This window comes from Acinonyx jubatus, chromosome D1 (genome assembly GCF_027475565.1).
Source record: "Acinonyx jubatus isolate Ajub_Pintada_27869175 chromosome D1, VMU_Ajub_asm_v1.0, whole genome shotgun sequence".
Taxonomy (NCBI): domain Eukaryota; kingdom Metazoa; phylum Chordata; class Mammalia; order Carnivora; family Felidae; genus Acinonyx; species Acinonyx jubatus.
The window spans coordinates 94,615,226-94,636,800 of NC_069390.1; the positions used below are offsets into that span (position 1 = coordinate 94,615,226).

General features: G+C 48.0%; 1 protein-coding gene across 3 annotated transcripts in view; it reads right to left on the reverse strand.

Moving 5' to 3' along the window:
- Nucleotides 1–21,575, reverse strand: part of SORL1 (sortilin related receptor 1) — a 171,382-nt gene that overhangs the window by 71,109 nt on the left and 78,698 nt on the right. For all 3 annotated transcript variants that reach the window (XM_027036764.2, XM_027036763.2, XM_027036762.2), the window contains exons 13-18: nucleotides 13,277–13,455; nucleotides 11,566–11,752; nucleotides 7,240–7,368; nucleotides 6,675–6,760; nucleotides 2,761–2,933; nucleotides 1,556–1,687 (exon numbers count right to left, since the gene is read on the reverse strand). In XM_027036764.2, coding sequence (XP_026892565.1) covers nucleotides 1,556–1,687; nucleotides 2,761–2,933; nucleotides 6,675–6,760; nucleotides 7,240–7,368; nucleotides 11,566–11,752; nucleotides 13,277–13,455 — 886 coding nt within the window. The remainder of the gene's footprint in view (nucleotides 1–1,555; nucleotides 1,688–2,760; nucleotides 2,934–6,674; nucleotides 6,761–7,239; nucleotides 7,369–11,565; nucleotides 11,753–13,276; nucleotides 13,456–21,575) is intronic.

Genomic DNA, 21,575 nt, shown 5'->3' on the forward strand with positions numbered 1-21,575 from the left:
ACCACACACATTAAAGAAAGGAGAGGAAGGGCAAGACAGATGCACTACTCAGTATGTCCAAGGCACTGGGCACCTTCTTGTTCACTTCCCCCAGCCGCGCTGTGGGGTGGACGCTAATCACCCTGTCATCAGGGCTCCGCTCAGGTGTCACATCCTCAAGGCCTTCCTGCCCACCTCGTGGCATGCCGCCTGACTGTGCAGTCACACGATCACACTGCCCCCGCCCCCCCGCCCCCGGACATTCTCTGGAGGACGCATCGCTGACGGAACTGACAGACTTCTTTCTTCATTAGTTCGCTGCCTCCACGAAAATCTAATCTCGATCACAACAGGAACCTGTGTCTCGCCTACTGCTGTCTCTCCACCACCTCAAACCATACCTGGCACATAAGCACGTGAGGAAAAAGCACCCGTCCAACCACTGAATGGATAAACGAACCTTCGTATCGCAGACGAAGCACCCGAAGCTTCGGTGGGTAAGAAACTGGCCTGAGTCACTCAGCTTCCAGAATGAAGACCGAACCCAGGTCTGGCTCTCGACTTCGCGGGTCTCGTCTGGCAACTTCTCCCGACTCTCTGAGCCTCCCTGCCTCTACTGCACTTCCTGCGCCACCCGCGTGCCATGCTTCCACATCGGCAGTACAAAGAGGGCTGGGGACGATGGGCCTCAGCCGTGACGTCCAGGAGGTGAGCGTGCCTATGAGACCATGACTTTGGTGCTGTCGAGGCCATTCCTGACCCTCGCGTTGCCTTAGGTAGCTAAGGCACAGACAGGTAAAAATGGGATAATAAGAGTACCCGCTGTTGGGACGCCTGCGTGGCTCAGTCGGTTAAGCGTCTGACTTCGGCTCACGTCATGGTCTCGCTGCTCGTGAGTTCGAGGCCGCATCGGGAGCTGTGCTGACAGCTCACGGCCCGGAGCCTGGAGCCTGCTTCAGGTTCTGTCTCCGTCTCTCTGCCCCTCCCCCACTCATGCTCTGTCTCTCTCTCTCTCTCTCTCTAATATAAATAAAACATTAAAAAAAAAAGTACCCACTGTTAACAGGGTTGTTGTGGGCAGTGTATCACATAATTCATGCAAAGTGGTTCCAGTGGGGCTTGGCACCCAGGGAGTCCTCGTTGCTTTTAATACTAACGATGGTGATCATGATCGTGACGCTGTCTTTATACCTCTGGTCGACAACAGTCATACTAGAGCAGTGATACTACGGCACGATAATCATGCTGTGGCGTTACTATGATTATCATTATGGTTACTCCCACATGCTGCCGTTAGCCAAAACAGAACCATTCAGGGCACCTTCGTGAAATCTCGGTCAGGTGGGTCCAGGCATCCTGTTCTCACACGGGCCCTTCACGGCAAAGGGCAAGAATTCTGAACCTTCCCCCTTTTCTTCCCTTTCCAAAGGCTCCGCTGGCCCATTCTCTGGAATTCTCGAAGAATCTCCAGAGAAGTGGGTGGGACACACTAGCTGCCACCTCGGTGTCAAACGTGACTCCAGGCCCAGGTGCACCCCCTGCTCGCTTAATTACGGACAGCATGGGACACACGTACCTCAATCTTTTTAAAGCCAGAATCCACCCAGTACAATAACTGGCTGAGGGGTTCAAAAGCCAAGGCCTCTACGGTCTCCAGGCCGGAGTTGATGATCACCTCTTGCCCTGTACTCCCATTCAGACAGAGGCGCTGAAGAGAGAAAAAGAACAAAGCCTGTGAAACGTGCAGACGACCCCGCGCCAGCTCGGTTCCCCCGATGGTAACCGTTTCCTCAACTGGCTTGGCTGGCAAGGGATGCGAGGTTTTAGATGAGTCAACTTTCCACGTGAGCAAAGCCGGTTTCCGGTCAAAGTATTCTAGAACATGTCACCGCTTCCTGTTTTCAGCAGAACACCTAAACACAACGTAATCATCTGTATGACTCTGCATTAGCGTTACGAACACTGGTTACTGAACGATGCCCTATCACAATAATGAGGTCGGAGATTACTGAGAAGCAGGATTTTGTTTGCTTTTCAAATACATGAAGCCAGACTGCTGTTATCTCTGAGTTCTTGGGTCAGTTTTCAGAGGCTCTCCTCCCTTGGGATAGCTCCACCCACCAGTCCCTCCCAATGCCCATCCCCCACCCCCCATCTCCACCCTCCTCAAAACCCGGGCACAGTAAAATTGGGTTGGAAGTCCCGAGAAAGCTTGTTGGAATTGCTTTTCTAAAAAGGATTAAGTGGGCAATGAATAAAGATCAAATAGCTCTCCTTTAAAATGCATGGGTTTGAGTGTAGATGGCTATCTATCTGGCCTGTGTGGGGATCTTTAGAGCTCACTTCCCAGTTCTTGACTGTGTTCGGAATAGCTCAAGTGGATAATTACGTGGACTGCAGAGAAGTCAAGTATTACCGGGTCATGGCTTCGGCAGAAGGACGCTTAAGAGGCAGCTGGTGCGATAGTGACTAATAATCCTACGCTGCTAGTCCTAAAATCTTCCCAGCAGGAAAAGTGAGGCTTCCCTTATAAGCCAGACTGCCGACTTGGGCTCCCTCAGTCCTTCCTACAAGGACAGAAGTAGGCAGGGCAAGAAAATGCTCAAAGAGAAGACTGAAAATTCTCATCAGCCGGCCCTGAAATGAGTTACCACGTAAAACCTCTAATACCCATTTCTGATACCTGTTGGGAATTAGAAGTGGGCCATTTGGAAAGAGGCTTATCGGGACTGGGCGATCACGAGGCGTAGCCCCCTCGAGCAGACCGAAGGGTTGACGCACCTGGATGATGTCCAAGGCCAGGTCAGACCAATACAAGCAGTTCTGCTCATAGTCAAAGTCCAGGGCCACTGCGGCCCGCAAGCCAGTGAGAGGCAGCTGCTCCGTGGCTCCTGAGGCCAGGTCATAGCGGTGGATGGACTTCCGCATGGCGTACAGGATGAACTCATTCTCCTCTGCACAGACACACAAAGCAACAGAGAGGGTGGGCCTGGGGGGTGCTGAGGAGGTCTTGGCATGCCTCGCCTGTTCTCTTCTCATGCCTAAGCCTCAGAGCCACAGGCCCGTGGCGTGGCAAAGCACGGGAATCGAGATGTGGGAAGCAGAATCGCCTTTCCACTTGGGACAAGCTACTTCAACCCCTATAAATCCGTTGTCTTGTCTGCAGACCATGTCCCTCGTTACATTTGCTCTTTTTTATCTGGGTGCCCCAGTAGGCATGCTCCAACATCCACGCTTCTGAGCTCGACCTAGAAGTCTTTCAAGTTACACATGAGAACATGACGACCCCACGCAGCATGCTCTCCCTCGTCACAGGACTGTATCACACGGCACCGTAATCATGCTGACTGGAGACCCCTCGTCACGGAGACTCGTAGCTAATCTGTTTGCTCACCCATCCAACGTTATTCACAATGACACAGGGGCAATTATATCAACCTAGTGTGTTTCCAAAACAGTAAGACTACATTTGTTCTCGAATACTTAACGAAACGTCTCACCACGCGATCATTCCCGAAGATTCTATCTCTACTTAACAAATACTTACACAGTGTATATACCACCTTCCGGCGTTTGTTTCGTGGGCGTAACAACCGCCTGATGGAAGCATGACTGTTAGCTCGATTTTATACGTGAGAAAACCGACAGCAGAGAGGTTAATGCACTCAAGGTCACCCAACTCGGAAGAAGAGCCATGGCTTGAACTTGAGCAGTCTGGCTCCAGGACCTACATTTTACCCACTATACAATGCTGCCTCTTACAATGGAGATGCTCACGTGGTCGTTTTTTGAAGACACAGAAATAGAGGCCCAGAGTGTTTGAGACAACTTACTTAATGTCAGACAACCAGTCACTGGAGGAGCTGGTATTCTCTCTTCTTCTACTTAGGGAACGGCCTAGAAAATATTCAGATTTTTCCACAGCGATGGACACGAGCAGCACAGCCCCGTCCACGTCTAACGTGTCCATTTGGACAGTATGCTGTGTGTGGGACCAAGACCTGAATCTCTCTGCCGCAGGCCTGCAGGGTGACCGTTTTTCGCTCTCTCTGATTCCCTTCATTCAGTGAGTTCACGTGGACTAGCTGCCTGCTTCCCAGCTAGAAGATAGATAATGCATCCCCCCAAAAAATCTACCTACAATTTTGTTTTAAAGATTATTTATTTCGAGAGACAGCACACAAGCAGGTGAGGCAGAGAGAGAGGGCGAGAGAGCATCCCAAGCCGCTCCACACTGTCAGCACAGAGCCCAGCGTGGGGCTTGGTCTCATGAACCATGAGATCGTGACCTGAGCCAAAATCAACAGTTGGACACTTAACACCCAGGTGCCCCTACATACAATTTTTAATAAAGGTTAAGTTTGCCTACTTTTCCTTTGGTCTCATTTTACTTCAAAAATATCTAAGCCGCCACCACGGGGTAACTAATCTCTTCTTCTGGTTCTCAAAGAAAGCTTCCCACTGTAATTCCCAGTGAAGGGGGACGTTTAGACGAAAACTGCCAAGCCCGTACGTGACAGGGAAGTCAAGGACTCTCGTCGCAGCTGCCACAGGAGGTCGTGGAGGACACGTTCACAGCAGCAAGCTTTCCACCCCGCATCTCCAACATCTGCAAACCCCATGCTGGGGCTCTGGTTTTCCTTCTAACCACCTGATGCCCTTATAGCAGAGCCTGAGTCCAGAAAGACTTGCCTTAGGATTAGGGACAGAGGAACATTTCCCATTTCTGGTGTTCAGTGCTTAGGAAAGGAACAGAATTCTTGACCAATCCCAGCCTAGGAAGAGCCTAGACATCTGTGTTATTACAGTCATCATAAAGGAAGGAAGACGACTTCATTTTTAAAAAGGGTGCCCAGGGGTGCCTGGGTGGCTCAGTCAGTTGAGTGTCCGACCTCAGCTCGGGTCATGATCTAATGGCTTGTGGGTTCAAGCCCCCACGTGGGGCTCTGTGCTGACAGCTCAGAGCCTGGAGCCTCTATCAGATTCTGTCTCCTTCTCTCTCTGCCCCTTCCCCGTTCATGCTCTGTCTCTTTTTCTCTCAAAAATAAACATTAAAAAAAAAATGATGCCCAGATGCCCAGATTACCTCAATCTTTACAAAGATGCTGTGGTTCCCATCAGCCCTAGGAGACCATCCTTTCCTTTCCTGGTACGCCCCTGCCTTCTGTGCCATGCGTCTTTTTTCTTTTTCTTTTTCTTTTCTTTTTTTTACATTTGGGAGGTGGTCTACACTACAAATGTGCTTTTTTTCTACTTTGGTCCCTGTTCTATTTTCTCCTCTCAGCAAAGAAAACAGCTCTCTTACCAGTTCAGATGGTTTTCCACACACTGTTTTGTCCCTCACAGAAGTATCTTCAGAAACGTTTATTATGAAAGTATGCACTCCAGCCCTTGAGAGCAACCACTCCAACCCTACTAACCCAAACCCTCATCAGTAACAGCTCTCGTGAGGAGCATATTTGAATATTATCTGCTCATTTGCAGGAATCTGCTGAAGCCGTGTTCTTTTGAAGTCTCCACAGCGAGGGATGTTAATGACTCTGGTAATGATGGAAGATTAAATTAAGGGACTAATGAGCTTAGCATGAAAAACACCGGGGCAAACGCTGGCAAGCGGTGAGCAATGGAGGGGGGCGCTCTGCCCCGTCTGCGGAGGGCCATGCGCTTCTCGTGATTCAGCGGGGTGCCGATGGCTGTTCCATCAGACCCCACCACCACCACCACCACCACCACCACCACGGGTCCAAGCAGCCCCAACCATCCACCTTCACCGAGAGGTAAGAGCAGGAGGAAGGGCTCACAGGGAGTAAGGAAGTTCTGCAAGAACAAGAACTGGAAATAGGAGGGAAGAAAAAAGAGGCCGGGAGGTGAACTCTTTGCAAGGGGATCATCGTTTCCTGCCTGGGTTGCAAATACCTGTGCCATCACCGCTCAGTCAACTTAACGCACGTTTGGACCACACTGTCCCCTTACAGCGCGAACACTCGCTCCAAAGAATGCTTTCCCAATGAGCATGCATAATGGTCACCTAAAATAATGCGAATGACACTCATCTGCCACTGGGGCGATGTCCAAGGAAGGGCATGGGGCTTAAGAGTCTGAATTTGAACATTGTCCCTTACCAGATGCGTGACCTCAAACAGGTCGATTCATCCTCTCCTCTGAACATGCTTCTTCGTTAAAAAAAAAAAAAAAAAAAAAGCGGAGCTCATGATAGTGTCTGCTTCATTGGGTGGTGATAAGGGTTAAAATGGCAACACAAGGAAAAGTACATTAAATGTGTGAAGCTCCATTCAAGTATTCGTTATAATTATTATCATAAAAATTAAGATAGACCGCTTCGCTACTTCCCAAAGAGCCATAGTTTCTTTATGTTCCAACTCTGACAAACAGACCAAGGAACACACACAAGACCCTCGCCATGCCTAGGACACAAGAGACGCCGAATAAACATTTTTCAATGAGCAAAAGGGATTTCCCTCAAAAAACTACTCTCTATTCCTATGCAAGCATAAGGCTATAAATAAATTTGGTTTGGATACCAAGGTTAGAGGAAAAGGGGAGGTCTGTGATGCTTGTAATTTCTATGTTTTTCTACCACTGAGTTAGAAGGGCCACAAGACTGGACCAGTGTGAGATCATAAGGACACTACAGTGACGTCTCAAGAACTCAAAGGCAAGAAACCACCTCTTACCTGCCAAGGGACACGGGACCAGTTCTCCTTCCAGCCGTGTTTCAACGTCTCCTCCACTACAAGTGTCCCCAGAAATCTTCCGATAGCTGTCACCCCCCCCGCCCCAAGAGCAAGAGGTCAGACACATCCAAGAATAGCCATTAAGTCTTCATACCTGGAAACCTATTTCCTATCCACATCCATCTCTTCATTTCCCTATAGGACAAGAAGGATGTTTCATCATTCTCAATTGGTTCTGCTTATAATTACACCGGGAAGCCCAGATAACAGGGAAGACTGTCCCGGGCAAGGGTACATGTATCCCTTCCACGAAGTCCTATGACGATGTGTCCTTGCTGAAGTTTATGACTTAACATATAGCTAGAGCTACAGAGAAGCTTACGGGTTTGCATTTTTTTCTCACAGAGGGTAGAAGCGTTTGTAAACATCCTAATTCTAAATATTGCCCAAGCTACCTGAGACCCGCTAGGAATCCAAGCAGTGGGAGTATGAAAGGAGCCCAGGTGGCTTTCTCTGCTCTCTCAAACCCAGTGCAGACATGTCCCCAGCACGTTGGGGTACGTACCCTCTTGTTCTCCTGTATGTAGAACCCACAGGACAAGGCACAGGAGGGGAGTATGACTTCCCAGAAAACTCAGGATCCGGAACACAGACCTCTAATGCCAGATCTTCACTCATCTTGAAGCCAAAGTCACTGCAAAGGCAATCGGGGTTTGTTAGGGCCAATGGTTTGTGTACTTGGGGCATGTCAATACGAACTCTTGTGACTTGTCCCATACCGCCTACCAACTTACTGTAAGTTACTAAACATGTCCCTTTGAAGAACACTCCCTTTTTTATGCTAACACACTTTCAATAGAAACTTTGTATCAGAACCAGGACTGGCTAACCGCGATCATATGCCAAAAACAGACAAAGGCAATACAAATCATTACACCAGAAACAAAATAATATTTCCTTTTTTTAGCTGGATCTAGCTCCCCACCCAAAGGCCCTGGGTCTGCCCTCTCTTTGTTAAGAGGGACCAGCAAATGTTAAAGAGTTACCAGCACTCAGTGATACTTTCTCCTTGACATGCTGACAAGCATTAGAAAGGAAATTTAAAAGAATCACCTTTTTTAAATGAATGATTCAATGTTATTTAAGATCATGTCCATGCACTACCTAAAATCACCGTGGGTGTCTCATCCTGTACTTTAGGACACAACACTTTGGCCCACGAGACCTTCCACAATTTGGGGGCCACATCTCTGCCAAAATACTCAGCTCGGGGGCGGGGGGTGGGTGGGAGGAGCTGGAGCAGGAACCAGGGACACTAGGTCTAGTCCTGACTCTGCCCTTTACTGCAGTGAACAACCCCAAGAGGAGGCAGTTACACTATATACGTCCCAAAGCCCGGCCCAAAACCGAAATTCGAATTCAAAGAGATTCTCCACGTTGACATGCTCTACTCGAAAGGCTTCCTTTACTCTATTCAGACCAATGAATTACTTATTAAACACTTTCTCCACGAGAAGTGTTAACAGGTACGGGGCTGAGTGGTTTGTGGGTTCCTTATGCCACAATCGACATTTAGCAATTTGTAGGAATTTTTCAGAAGGGAGAGTTTTATTACTGTGTGGAACACGTCTCATTCATTAAATCAGGTCATTTTTACCGAACGGCTGCTTACGATCTTTTTGGGGGCTAGGTGGAGCATTACCTAATTATTTACTTGCCTCCAATGGCAAAGCACCTGTTCTTAGGCTTCTGCAATCTGTAGGTCACAGCCTAATAGGCCGTGAACACACGTTGGGAGGGTTAAGCCCAGCTTCTGAAAGAAACTAACTCTGAAATCAAGGAACATATGGGCCAGTGGCTGGGCTTCCCAGAGAGGTCAGAAAGGACCGTCAGAAGCAACCAGACTTTCACATGTAGCTGTCACTTGGCAGCTGAACTAACGCACGGAAACTATAAGCTCACTCATTCTCCTTTCCCCTCCTACAGTCCTCCCTCAGACCATCCCGTCCTCACTGCCGCGGTCCAAGGCCCCCAAACGTTTCCAGGAGCCACACAGTCCAGCCAGCTCCTTTCTAGCAGCTACGCGATCAGAGGCCTTGAAATCAATACATCCTTTATCATTTTCATGGGTCATCACCCTCACGATCTCATCTGGCCGAAAGCCCAACTCTGTGAGAGGCAAGACAGGTGGTTTTCCCCGTCCAAACTGAACCCTCAGCCCCTAGTGGGTTTCCACGAGTCAGCCGGGATAAGCGTGGGAGACCAGTGGGAGCTAAGCCAGTTTACCAAGAAGGCACACCAGCCTCTGGCTGTTGGCTGTTGTCGTTGTCGTTTTGGTAGAAAGGGAGCAGATTTTAGAGAAAAAGCACAGCAGGGGTCTTTAAGAAAAAAACCCAAAACAAAGGAGAGTTGTTAGGGTTTCTTGCATGTTTATTATTTCCTTCTGTCTTGAAGTAGTTAGAGAGGATAAAAGAGAGAAGAGAGAGAGCCTTACAAACTTTTCCATGATTAGGGCCTCTACAGTCAGGGGACCTCAGGCCAGCAAAAGCTCTCAGATTAGAATTTACAATTTGGGGGCATCTAAGAGAGAACACAAGGTAGCAAAGGGGCACCGAACGGACAACCCTGGGAACGTCAAACAGCTCTGTGGTTTTACACTGCAAGGCTCTATGCCGTTATCTCAGAACCACACGGCTTTCAAAGAGAATGCGCGTCCTGTACGGTCTAAAACCCGGCTGTTCAAAGGATGGGCTGGCAGATTAGCGAGCTCAGATCACCCAGAGCAGGGCACCAGCTACAGAGCCCCAGAACTGGAGTCAGAACTGGCATTTTAACAAGATCCCAGGTGATTCCTACGCACGCTCGAGTTTCAGAAGCATGGGTCTAGGGCAGGAGTTGGCCAGATCTGGTTAGCTGTTCTTGTAAACAGAGCTTTCTGGGACCACAGGCATGCCCATCCACCTACGGCTGCTTCTGTGCTCCCACAAGCAGTCGCCAAGCCACCATCATGGACCGCAGGGCTCGCAAAGCCTACGACATTTACCCCATGTCCCTGTTCCAACCTCAGGCTAGAACATATCAGAGGCTTCTGGCTTTCATCGAGATAAGTGTGGCTTCCTAAAGCAAACTTTAGCTGTTCTGAGAATGGCAGTGGCTGAGAAGTGAGTGACGTGCTTAGTTCGATACCCATGCTCTCTACTGACAGCCCCGCCCAGCCTGGGGTGATTTCATGCTGGATTACAGGCACCAGGGACTGCCTACGGGCTCCCAGACCCTATGTGTTTTACTGCTAGAATCATCTTCCAAAGCTAAGCTCTGCTCTGATCAGCGACTCTCCTCAAAAGCCTTCAAAGACCCTCTGCAGCTTACAGAATAAGGTCCACACCCCTGTCTCTACCCTTACCTACCAGCCTCAGTTCCCCTCACTGACCCCACTTGATACCGACAAGGCCTCCAAACCAAACCACCAATGACCTCCCCACCACCCCTCCGCCTCCCCAGTGCTGCCACATCTTCTCAGAATGCTCCCGTCCACAAATCCAGGCGTTTTCATCTCTAACAGTGCCTCCTCCAGGAACTTCCTGATTTCCAAGCCCCAAATCAGTCTCCTCCTTCCTGCCAACAATCACAATAAAAGCACCCCTTCCTCCTCCAAGGTACGTGCGGCTTTCCCTCCCTGGCCACAGTTATCTGTGGGCCTGTCATTTCTTCTGCTGTCACCATTCTCAGCCCTGCCTTGGGTACTTTGCTCCAGGACTGATGAATATACAAATATATATGCACTGACATCCCCTCACTGCAAATAAAGAAGTACACTCCCAGGGGCACGTGGGTGGCCCAGTCGGTTAGGCGTCTGACTTCAGCTCAGGTCATGATCTCGCGGTCTGTGAGTTCGAGCCCCGTGTCGGGCTCTGTGCTGACAGCTCAGAGCCTGGAGCCTGCTTCAGATTCTGTGTCTCCCTCTCTCTCTGCCCCTCCCCCGTTCATGCTCTGTCTCTCTCTGTCTCAAAAATAAATAAATGTTAAAAAAAAAATTAAAAAAAAAAAAAAAAGAAGCACACTCCCTACAGGATAGGGCTTCTAAGGAAAAGGAGTTTCTTACACAGGAACCTTCAGTGTGTTCCCTTTGGAAGCCGCCCTCCTAGAAATAAATCCCAGAGTGATCCATTCCTAAATAAACTATGGCAGCTTCCCTAGGATGTAACTCCTCTCCCACATTTCGTAGCTATAAGAATTAAATGGAATAACCTATATAAAAAGTGCCTAGCACCATTCTTGGCACATCAAAAATTCTTAAGAAATCTTTATTTCTGGGGCGCCTGGATGGTTCATTCAGTTAAGCGTCCGACGTCGGCTCAGGTCATGATCTCACCATTCGTCGGTTCGAGCGCTGCATCGGGCTCTGTGCTGACAGCTCAGAGCCTGGAGCCTGCTTTGGATTCTGTGTCTCCCTCTCTCTCTCTGCCCCTCCCCTGCTCACACTCTGTCTCTCTCTCTCTCTCTCTCTCTCAAAAATAAATAAACATTAAAAAAAAATTTTTTTTAATCTTTATTTTTGAGAGAGAGCGACAGAGTGTGAGTGGGAGGGGCAGAGAGGGAGGGAGACATAGAATCTGAAGCAGGCACCAGGCTCTGAGCTGTCAGCACAGAACAGAGCCAGACGCGGGGCTTGAACCCACGAACTGCAGGATCATGACCTGAGCCAAAGTTGGACACTCAACTGACTGAGCCATTCAGGCGTCCCAAAAAAAAAAAATTTAAAAAAAAAAAGGAAATATATATTTCCTATGATTGCCTTCTTTCCCTCAGGGGAACGGACCATGCCCTAGTCTGTATGTAGCACTGCTGAGTAAGACACAACCCAGTCCCCAGGCATCCAGGAAGAACCCACCATTCATAGTCCTCTCGGGTGCAGGAGCAGTTGGACACGACCACGGGCCGGTCAAAGTCCTCTCCGTTAAAGCACGTCGCGTGGGGAGTCCTCCGTTTGAACACAGTCTTGTGTCCCAGCAAACACTCGTTGCCCCGCTCATCAGACGGTGACCACAGCTTGTAGTCATTCTCCGTGCAGGGAACCCCTGAGGAAAAGGAAACGCGGCATGAAGCGTCCGAGGGACACCCACATGGGCCTTCCTGTCCTCCCCGCCCCTCAGCCCAGCCACCCACGTCCAGCTCATCCCGGTGCTTCTCAGCGGGCACACAGACGTCGGGAACTGTCCCAAGCCTCTGATCACCTTGCTCTGATGCCAGGAGGCACCCAGGCAAATGAAAATGGTACCGCCTGAAACACAGACGTTCGTCTGAGAAATCTGGGAAGAAGCAAGCCACCTTTGGCACTCTCTAAACTTCTGAAATATTTTAGCAGATTCTGCAGTGCCTTCTAGAAATGGGTATCAGAGGTGCCTATCCCCCAGGGAGTTACGCCGAATCGTTGGTAGATGGTGTCACCCAGGGGTGTTGTCTCCTGCCTGCTTTCAGGGGGGGTAGGGTGGGCACACCTGGAAGGAATGGCCCGAGAGCAACAGAGTCCGCTGTCACTGCTTGGAAGAAAGTTCGTGGAAGATTCACGGAAGGAGGGGCTGAGAAATGGTAAGACAACCTGGACGGTCACTCCATCCACCTGTACTCACTTGGAATTTAAGCAGAGTGGCTTCTACGGGAATTCCAAAGTATACCTATGTCTATACTGGTACTCTGCGTCTTTTTTATAGATGTGTCAGATTGCATGCTGCCTGAAACTGATGAACAGCCGTCAACTCAATGCCATTCAAATCAGCAACTACTTATTAAGCCCTGGCTGCAAGGCTCTCCCCGGCTGTTGAGTGGGCGGAAAATACAGAATGCACAAGACAGGTTCTTCTTTCTAAGACCCTTGTAATCTAGTCGATGGGGAATGATATAAACAGGGTGACAGACACAAGTTTTAATTAACGGCGTGAGGGGTGGGCTTATGTTCTGGACACGGACGAGAGGCGGGGTGGGGGTGGGGGGGTCCTCTGGCTGGGATATTAGCGGCCAAGTGCATTGGATCCTGAGACGTGAAAAGGATCCCGACTAGGAGAAATGGAATGGGTAGCAGAGGGGATGTTCCAGATAGTTGGAATGATGTCGGCTGAGGCAGAAGGGGGAGGAAAGAGTAGGGCTGCAGAGGGAACGGGGGAGGAAGAAAGACTCTGGATTACACTTCTCCCTGCTTACTTACACATCCTGTGCCTACACTAGCAGACGGCAGATGAGATCCTAGACGGCTGAGAGGTCCCTGCATCATGGGCCACACCGCCATTCACACGGGAGTCACCCGCTGAGTCTGTCAAAGCAGAACTGCTGATGTGGAGGGATGTTTTTCATTTACTCACCTGTTCAACGCACACACACGCAGACCTACTATGCGCCAGCGACTAGACAGGAAGTGAGGATACAAGACATAACACCTGCTCCTACTAAGAACTGTCTGAGTAACTACCTCTGTATTTCCCAACCGCTTACTGCATACGTGTCCGTCTCCTTCAACGGCTACAGACTCTCTCGAGTACAGAGTGTCGAAGCCGATGCCCTAGTCAACAAATATCTCCATGAAGAGGGCCGAGGAGGCAGTGGCTTACCCAAGGCACCCGTGGCATTGACCTGCAGGATCAGCCAGCTGTGGACATTCTCCTTGTTGGAGCCAAAGATGGTGAAGACAGTGCTCTTCTCGCCGGGTTCTGTGAGGAGCCCGTACACAAACACTGGGCTCTCGGAGAAGATGAACGTTTTCCAGGTCTCCCCTTCGTTGGTACTGTATCTGCCAAGGACGAGTAAGAAGATTCTTACTTACAGTTAAAGTCTCTAGGGCAAGGGCTTGGTTTCCAGGTAACATTCACTAGTGATAAGAGCCAGGACTCTCTGGAGGAACAGCCGGAGCAGGGAACCTTCAAGGCTGTGCCAGAAAGCAAGGACGTGCTAAGAGACTAACGGACTCAGTGCAAAGGGACACAGCAGCCAGCTTGATGGAGCTCCAACTGGCCAATTTGGGAAAATCTGAACATAAAAACAGAAAAATGACGGTAACAGATTATACACCCAATAGAAATACGACAGGGGTCTCCGAATGATGCTGAAAGGAAGAGAAAAGGGAAACAGGAAGATGTTTTTCTTATGTTACAACGCTACCCGATACATATTGAAAACAATGACAGCATGAGAAAAGCGACCATCCCATAACCCGCACTGTAATGACCGAGTCAGGCAAAGAAGACCACTGAATGCCACAACCACATGGTTCACATGGGGACCACGGTGTTCACATCAACCCACAGATGAATCATTCACTGCAAATGGGGAAATGCAATCTTACAATGGATTAAGAGTCACAACTGTCACCAAAATTAGCATCACTAACAATGGGACAACCTGACGTCACGTGCCTCCCGGATAAAGCGTTGAGAATATCATCTATGTGCCGTTCTGTACAACCGGACAAATCCAGAACGTGGGACAGTCTCCATGGCCACTGGTCTGGATTCCTCCAACACAAAACTGAGGCCGTGAAAAACTTAACAAACCAACCAGGAAAGGTGGAAGGCTTGTTACAAAGAGACTAAAGAGGTGTTAACGACCACACGCAATGTGTAAACCTTGACTGCATCCCAGACCGGTGGGGGAAGGCAGCTGTAAGCAGCTTGGGACAACAGAGAAAATATAAATACAGTGTGTAAGGGACACTGAGCTCATGTGAATTTCCTTAGATGTGAGAATGGCATTCTGAGTGCATAGGAAAATACCCGTACGTATTGGTGATACATGTTTTAAATATTTAGCTGTGAAGGGGCACGATGGCTACAACTTTCTTTCAAATGGCTCAGCAAGGGGCGCCTGGGTGGCTCAGTAGGTTAAGCATCCAACTCTTGATTTCAGCCCAGGTCATGATCTCACAGTTTGTGAGTCTGAGCCCCGCATCAGGTTCTGCACTGACAGCATGGAGTCTGCTTGGGATTCTCTCTGCCCCTACCCCGCTCATGTTCATGCTCTCTCTCTCAAAATAAACAAATAAACATTTTTTTTTTTTAAAAACTCACAAATGACAAAAGGATAGACACATGGACAGACAGGCAAGTAGGATGAATAGATGACAGAAGTAAAGCAAACTGGCAAATGTTAGCAACTGGTGATTCTGGGCAAACTTCTGTGGGTGTCCTTTATACAATTCTTCCGCCTTTTCCCGCAGTCTGACAGATTTTTAAGGTGGAGGAAAAATATGTCCAGAGAAAAGTCTCCAAGGAGGACTTGTTCTTGCTACAGCAGAACGAGAAAGCAAGCTCTTTAAAGAAATAGGCAGCACTGACATAACTGTGTTGATTTTTCATGATCTTTTGTATTGAGGGGGAGGGGAGGCGCAGAGGGAGATGGGGAATACCTAACACTTGCTTCGTCTCCCAGGAAGCTGGCCAAGATGCTCAACATGAGAAACGCTCAGTTAGAGCTCTCTTCAGCGTCAGCTCTCGCTTCTCTCTTAAATCCTACGTGCAAAATTTCTCTTTCTTTCACGTTTCCTGTATTTTTGAGATTTCAGTTTTGCTTCCTCAAAGAATGCTTGACACAAATCTTTTCACAACATCATACAATCCAAACACTCTCTCCCAAATCGAGATGACGACAATGGGTACTTCTGCAAGAGGCCACGGGTTAAATGGGAGGTGGGGAGCGGTGTACAAGGCAACATAAATAAAGAAGGTCAACGAGGACCAAGTGACTCCCCTACGGATCTTCCAAAGAGGAGAAATCCTCATCTGGTTGAACTGCGTTTGGTTGAAGCTGATTTTGAAGCAGATATAGGGATAAGTTAACTCATTCACTCTCCTTGCACCAGTGTGATGAGCTAACGGCTGAGTATCACTTTTAAAGGAAAATGAATGGGAAGAGCTGGCCTATTATCCAGACAGGATGGGAGCTATCAGGGATAATGTTGGAGGTCCATCCATTTGCACACTGCCCCGTAATTCTATTTAGGAGCTCCTTGAACCCCCGATAACCTTAGGAAATGAAGCACCCCATTTCTTGAGAGGTTCCCAGATGACTGATGGGATGACACTTTGATGAGACTGATAAGCAGGTACATGGCCAAGCAGAGCCTTGTATTTGAGAATAAACTGCGCATTTAGAAAACGGTGCTTTTTCCGAGTTTCGGGGAAGAAGCAAGTCACATTACCACTGCAACAGTTAGGGGGACATCTACTCAAGACCAGGTTCTGATCCCCTAAAGAACAACATGTATTGATGGGGTGAAAATGACAACAGCCTTGCAAGAAAACAAACCAAGTCACCTGTGTATTCCTACAGTCAGGAAAAACCATCAGAGTCCTAACCTTCAGGACTGGAGGATTCAAAATGTTCAGATAAAAATACACACATAGGGGTGCCTGCGTGGCTCAGTAGGTTAAGCGTCTGACTTGGGCTCAGGTCATGATCTCACAGTTTGTGAGTTCGAGCCCCCCATCGGGCTCTGTGCTGACAGCTTGGAGCCTGCAGCCTGCTTTGAATTCTGGTTATCCTTCTCTCTCTGCCCCTCCCCTGCTCATATTCTATCTCTCTCTGTCTCTCAAAAATAAATAAATTAAAAAAAAGTTTTTTCAATGTTAAAAAAAAAACACACACATAATCCCAGGGTCAAAACTCTCCAGAGGATGGGAAGGTCATTTAATATAATTAATGTAATAAATTTGTAATATAAATATAACACAGATACACTAAATAAGGGAAGTGGTAATATTCAAGACATTAATGTGTGGCTGTACGGAAAGGTCCTTGATGAACTCAGATTTTTTTTTTTAATTTTTTTAACGTTTATTTATTTTTGAGACAGAGAGAGACAGAGCATGAACAGGGGAGGAGCAGAGAGAGAGGGAGACACAGAATCTGAAACAGACTCCAGGCTCTGAGCTGTCAACACAGAGCCCGACGCGGGGCTCGAACTCACAGACCGTGAGATCATGACCTGAGCTGAAGTCGGACGCTTAACCGACCAAGCCACCCAGGCGCCCCGATGAACTCAGATTTTTAAACATGTTCACAATAAGAAAAGAGCCATACAACCAAAGGCAAAAAAAAATTAAAGAGCAGTACTTATCTGCTAGTTAATTCCCGTTATAATTCTGATGGCAAGTAATCTGCAGCAACCGTGAGCAAACAAACCCAAAATGAGTCAAAGATTATGCTTCAAATTATAACAATTAGTGATAGATTCGTGAGTCAGTGGGATGGTGGGTTGGTTGCCTAGTAAATTCTACAAAGTATTAGCAAGAAATTCTATAAAGAACCAGAAAGGGATCATCCTTTTGATGGTCACTGGTATAAATAGTAACAATAGAAAGAAGAAAAAAAAGGCAGAACCACTCAATTTCTATTTTGGTTGTATCTTTACCAAGAATGATCTTCAGACTGGACAAGGCAGGAAAAAAAAGACAGGGATGTTAAAAGAAAATGAGTACAAAAGAGAGAACATTCTAGAGAATAGAAAAAGTTCAAAATATGATGGCAGATAAGAATCTCTAAAAGAATCACAAAGAACAGAGACTCTTGAAGCCCAGAGGAGGAAGAATAGTTTTACTTTCCTAAAGAACATAAAAATGGGGGCGCCTGGGTGGCTCAGTCGGTTGAGCATCCGACTTCAACTCACGCCATGATCTCGTGGTTCATGAGTTCAAACCCCGCATCGGGCTCTGTGCTGACAGCTCAGAGCCTGGAGCCTGCTTCAGATTCTGTGTCTCCCTCTCTCTCTGCCCCTCCCCCGCTCGTTCTCTGTCTCTGTCTCTCTCTTAAAGAATAAATAAACATTAAAAAAAAAAAAAAGGAACTAAAAAATGGTTTCAAGAATGGAAACAGCTGATCTGAGAGACCTTAGAAAAGAAGGAAGTCAGAGCTGGGACTCACATGGTTTCACACCCAAGTCACAACACAACAATCGAATCCCACTTCCTTTTCTCAAGGTAATCCTTGATTTGAAGAGGGCAATGATAGAGAACGTTCTTTTTTCATAAGGATCTCCATGGACCACACAGCTAGATAAAATTCACCGCTGGGAAAACAAGTCCCGGTGTGCTGACTGCTGACATATGGTGTGAACCCAACCCTAAATGAGATCGCTCGTTTCCACACTGCTCCCTGCTTTAGTCAAAGACATGAATAACAATATGGAAGGTCAACCCATCAAATGTGCAAAGCCTACAAGGCTAATTGGACTGGTAATGCAATTAATGCCCAAACAGGATTCAAAACACTCTTCTTATTACATCAAAAGAATAAGCAAACATGAGAAAAAAGTTCCACATGTTGTTTCAAAAGCCTACCTGCTCAGACACAAGATGGAGTAAATCTGGTCTTAAATACCGTATGATTTCGCTTCTATGTGGAGTTTAAGAAACAAAACAGATTGAACACAGGGGAAGGGAAGGAAAAATAAAGTAAGATAAAAACAGAGAGGGAAGCAAACCATCAGAGACTCTTAACTATAGAGAACAAATTGAGGGGTTGCTTGCTGGAGGGGCGGTGGGTGGGGGATGGGCCAAATGGGTGACGGGCACAAGGAGGACGCTTGTTGGGATGAGCACTGGGTGTTACACGTTAAGTGATAAACCCCTAAATTCTACACCCGAAACCAATACAACGCTATACAGAAGGAAAAAAAGTAGTGACAAAACTATTCTAAGTCGAGATAATGCATTCCATTATTTGCATCAATTACCTTGTTTAAATTACCACGTTAAAAATACTGTGAGGCGTTTCCACAGATGAGAAAACTGAGTCTCCATAAGATAAGTAATTTGCTGAGGTTACCCAGCTAGTGAAGGGTTATACTGCCTTTATCATGAAGTTGCAATACGATTCAAACTGGCTTGGAGGTAAAATTAATTAATTAATTAAAAGAATGCGTTATTTCATGAATGTGAGCAGTCCAATGGCACAAGTCCCCTCAGTACAGCAAAGCTGTTGCTGGGATTCAGTCTGTTTCCTCCCCCCCTTGATCATTTTTCCTCTCTGTGGTCTTCATTCTCAGGCTGTTTTCCTACACGATAGCAAAGAAAGTCACGGGCATCCTGGGTTATGTCTGTGGAGACAGACAGCTACGTACTCCCAGAGGTGCAAGGAAAGGAAAGTATGCTGCATGTTTAACTACCCTAGTTTCCTTCTGGAGTTTCCATTAATGCTGAAGGTGGCATTTCCACCCTACACGCACCTATTCAAAATAAAATCTCATGGCGTCTGGGTGGCTCAGTCGGTTGAGGGTCCAACTCCTGATTTCAGCTCAGATCAAGATCTCACGTCTCATGAGTTCAAGCTGGGTCCCACCTTGGGCTCCGCACTGACAGCACAGAGCCCACTCCGGATTTTCTCTCTCTTTCTCCCTCTCTCTCTCTGCCCCTCCCCTGCTTGCCCGCATGCTCACTCTCTCGCTCTCAAAGTGAATAAACTTTAAAAATACCACTACTACTACTGGGGCATCGGGGTGACTCAGTTGGTTGAGCGTCTGACTGCGGCTCAATCTGTGAGTTCGAGCCCCGCGTCGGGCTCTGTGCTGACAGCTCGGAGCCCCGGAGCCTGTTTCCGATTCTGTGTCTGCCTCTCTCTGCCCCTCCCCCACTCGTGCTCTGTGTCTCTCTCTCTCAAAAATAAATGAACGCTAAAAAACTTTTTTAATAAAATAAAAGTACTACTACTAAATATAGTCTCAAGTCAATGATATTACAGTAGTGTCGTATAGTGACGGATGGTGGCTACACTTGTGAGCACAGAACATACAGAGATGCTGAATCACGACGTTGTACACCTGAAACTAATGTAACATCGTAGGTCAACTATACTCAAATAAAAAAATTAAAAGAAAAAAAGAAGAAGAAAATCATGCCTTTAATAAAATCCATAAGAAAAAAAAAAGATCTCTAGGTTTCACGGTGAAACTGAACTTAACCTACCGATAGAGATCACAGCACAGATAGGATCTCAAAAATATGATGCTGAATAGCAGAAGCCAGATAAAAAACGCAGGAAATTCTGCTAGCCGCAGAAGTAACCTACAGTGATAAAAATATAATCGGACCATCAGTTGCCTCTAGCTGGGGTGGGGCGGTGGTATTGGAGGAAGGGGCACAGAGGGATTTTCTGGGGTGATGGAAATTTTCTGCACCTTGACGAGGCATCCTCCAGCACTGACTAAACGGTGGATTTACAATCTGAGCATCTCATGGCGTGTAAATTGATATCTCAGTTTCTACAAGATGATTTAGTAGAAGCTAGAAAGGTAGGGAGGCGGTCAGAAGTGTAAAAAGAGTCTTGGGTTCTCACTGGCAGAAACTGGGTGTCCAGAGCTGTGTTGGTGTTCATCCCTGCATGTTGGGGTCAGATCTGGGCCCCACATTTGAAAGCACTGACATCGTGAGGTGGGCTAAAGGAGACCCGGATGGTGAAGGGTCGGGACCCCACAGCATCAGAGGACAGGAACCGGAGCCACCTGCCACGGAATGGGTGACACACAGGAGGACAGGGAGGGGCCTCAGATCCTGAAAGGTGTTCAGGGGAAGGAGGAAAGGGCCTCTGTGTGCGTCTCCTGGGGGCAGAACTAAGCCTACTCGCTAGAAACCAGAGAGAGGAGAATTGGGGCTCTCTCCGACCTGAGAACCTCCATTCGTAAAGGAATAAATGGATAAAAATGGTGAGCGAATGGAGACATGAACAAACTGTCCCAAAGTGAAATGGGAGCCCCTCGTGATCTGGTAAATTTGCCGTGTCTCAAACTATTCAAGGAAAGACTGGTGGACTTCCATAAAAATGCTTTCAAGCGCTGGCGGAAGGCCAACCCAGATGACGGACTACGTCCAGATTCCTGCTGGACATCTCCCCTTGGAGAGCCCAGAGCAATTCAGCCCACCGTGTCCAAACCCACATTCCTCTGATGGCCTTTCAGGGCCTGCTCCCCTCACTTTCCCCTGCACCTCTACGAAGGGTCTGATCAGCGTCCCCCGTCATCCTAGTCAAAAGCAGTCCTGCAGACGTTGTCCCCCAAAATGCTCTGTCCCCCCACCAGCTTCCTCTCTCACGTCCACTCTTGCTTCTTTAACGTTCATCCTCCTCAGCTGGCCAGAGCCATCTTTTCCATAACGTGAATCTAGCCCTGTCATTCCCCTACTGAAAACCCTCTAGGCGTTTTTAGGACCCCCGACTTTGAAAGGCAAGTCTGATCTCTCTGGGGAGGCATGGAGGTCCTCCGGCCCCCAGCCCCTACCTACACCGACCTCAATCCCCATGTCTCACGGCCCCCTCCCTGCAGTCTGCATTCTATTACTACTCGAGCTTACACCTTCCACCCTGGTTCATGCCGGACCTTCTCTGGCCAAGGTCTTTCTAACCCTGAAATGGCACACCAACCTCGCTCAAGCTTCCTCTTCCTCCTCCTTCCTTCTCCTGGGCTTCCTTCTCCTTCCTTCTCCCTGGCCCCCATTCTGTGTTCCCACAGCACCGTGTGCTCCTTCTACCTTACCCCGTACTCTATTTTCATGACCTGATGTTGTGAGCATCTTCGAGCAGACTGCCCTTTGTCAGAAACGAGCCCTCCTCCTCACTTTCCCGCCCCTGGCAGCTGGCACCTTTCTTGGCACACAGAAGGGGCATTAATTAACATTTGCTAAAGGAAAGTAAATGAACTGCACTGTATTTTTTGAACCCCATCACTGAGTTTCTTAACAATTAACAGGTGATAACACCGGCTTCACTATAACCCAAAGGCCGAAGAGACCACATGAGGGTTAAAATGAAGCAGGTAGGGATGGCTCTCTCTGCAACCGTCCCAGTAAGTGGTACCCCCCCCCTCATTAATGCTGCCACAAGCGTGCGGGCTAACTGCCATCTCCCACATTCTGGAACCAAGGGGCTGCT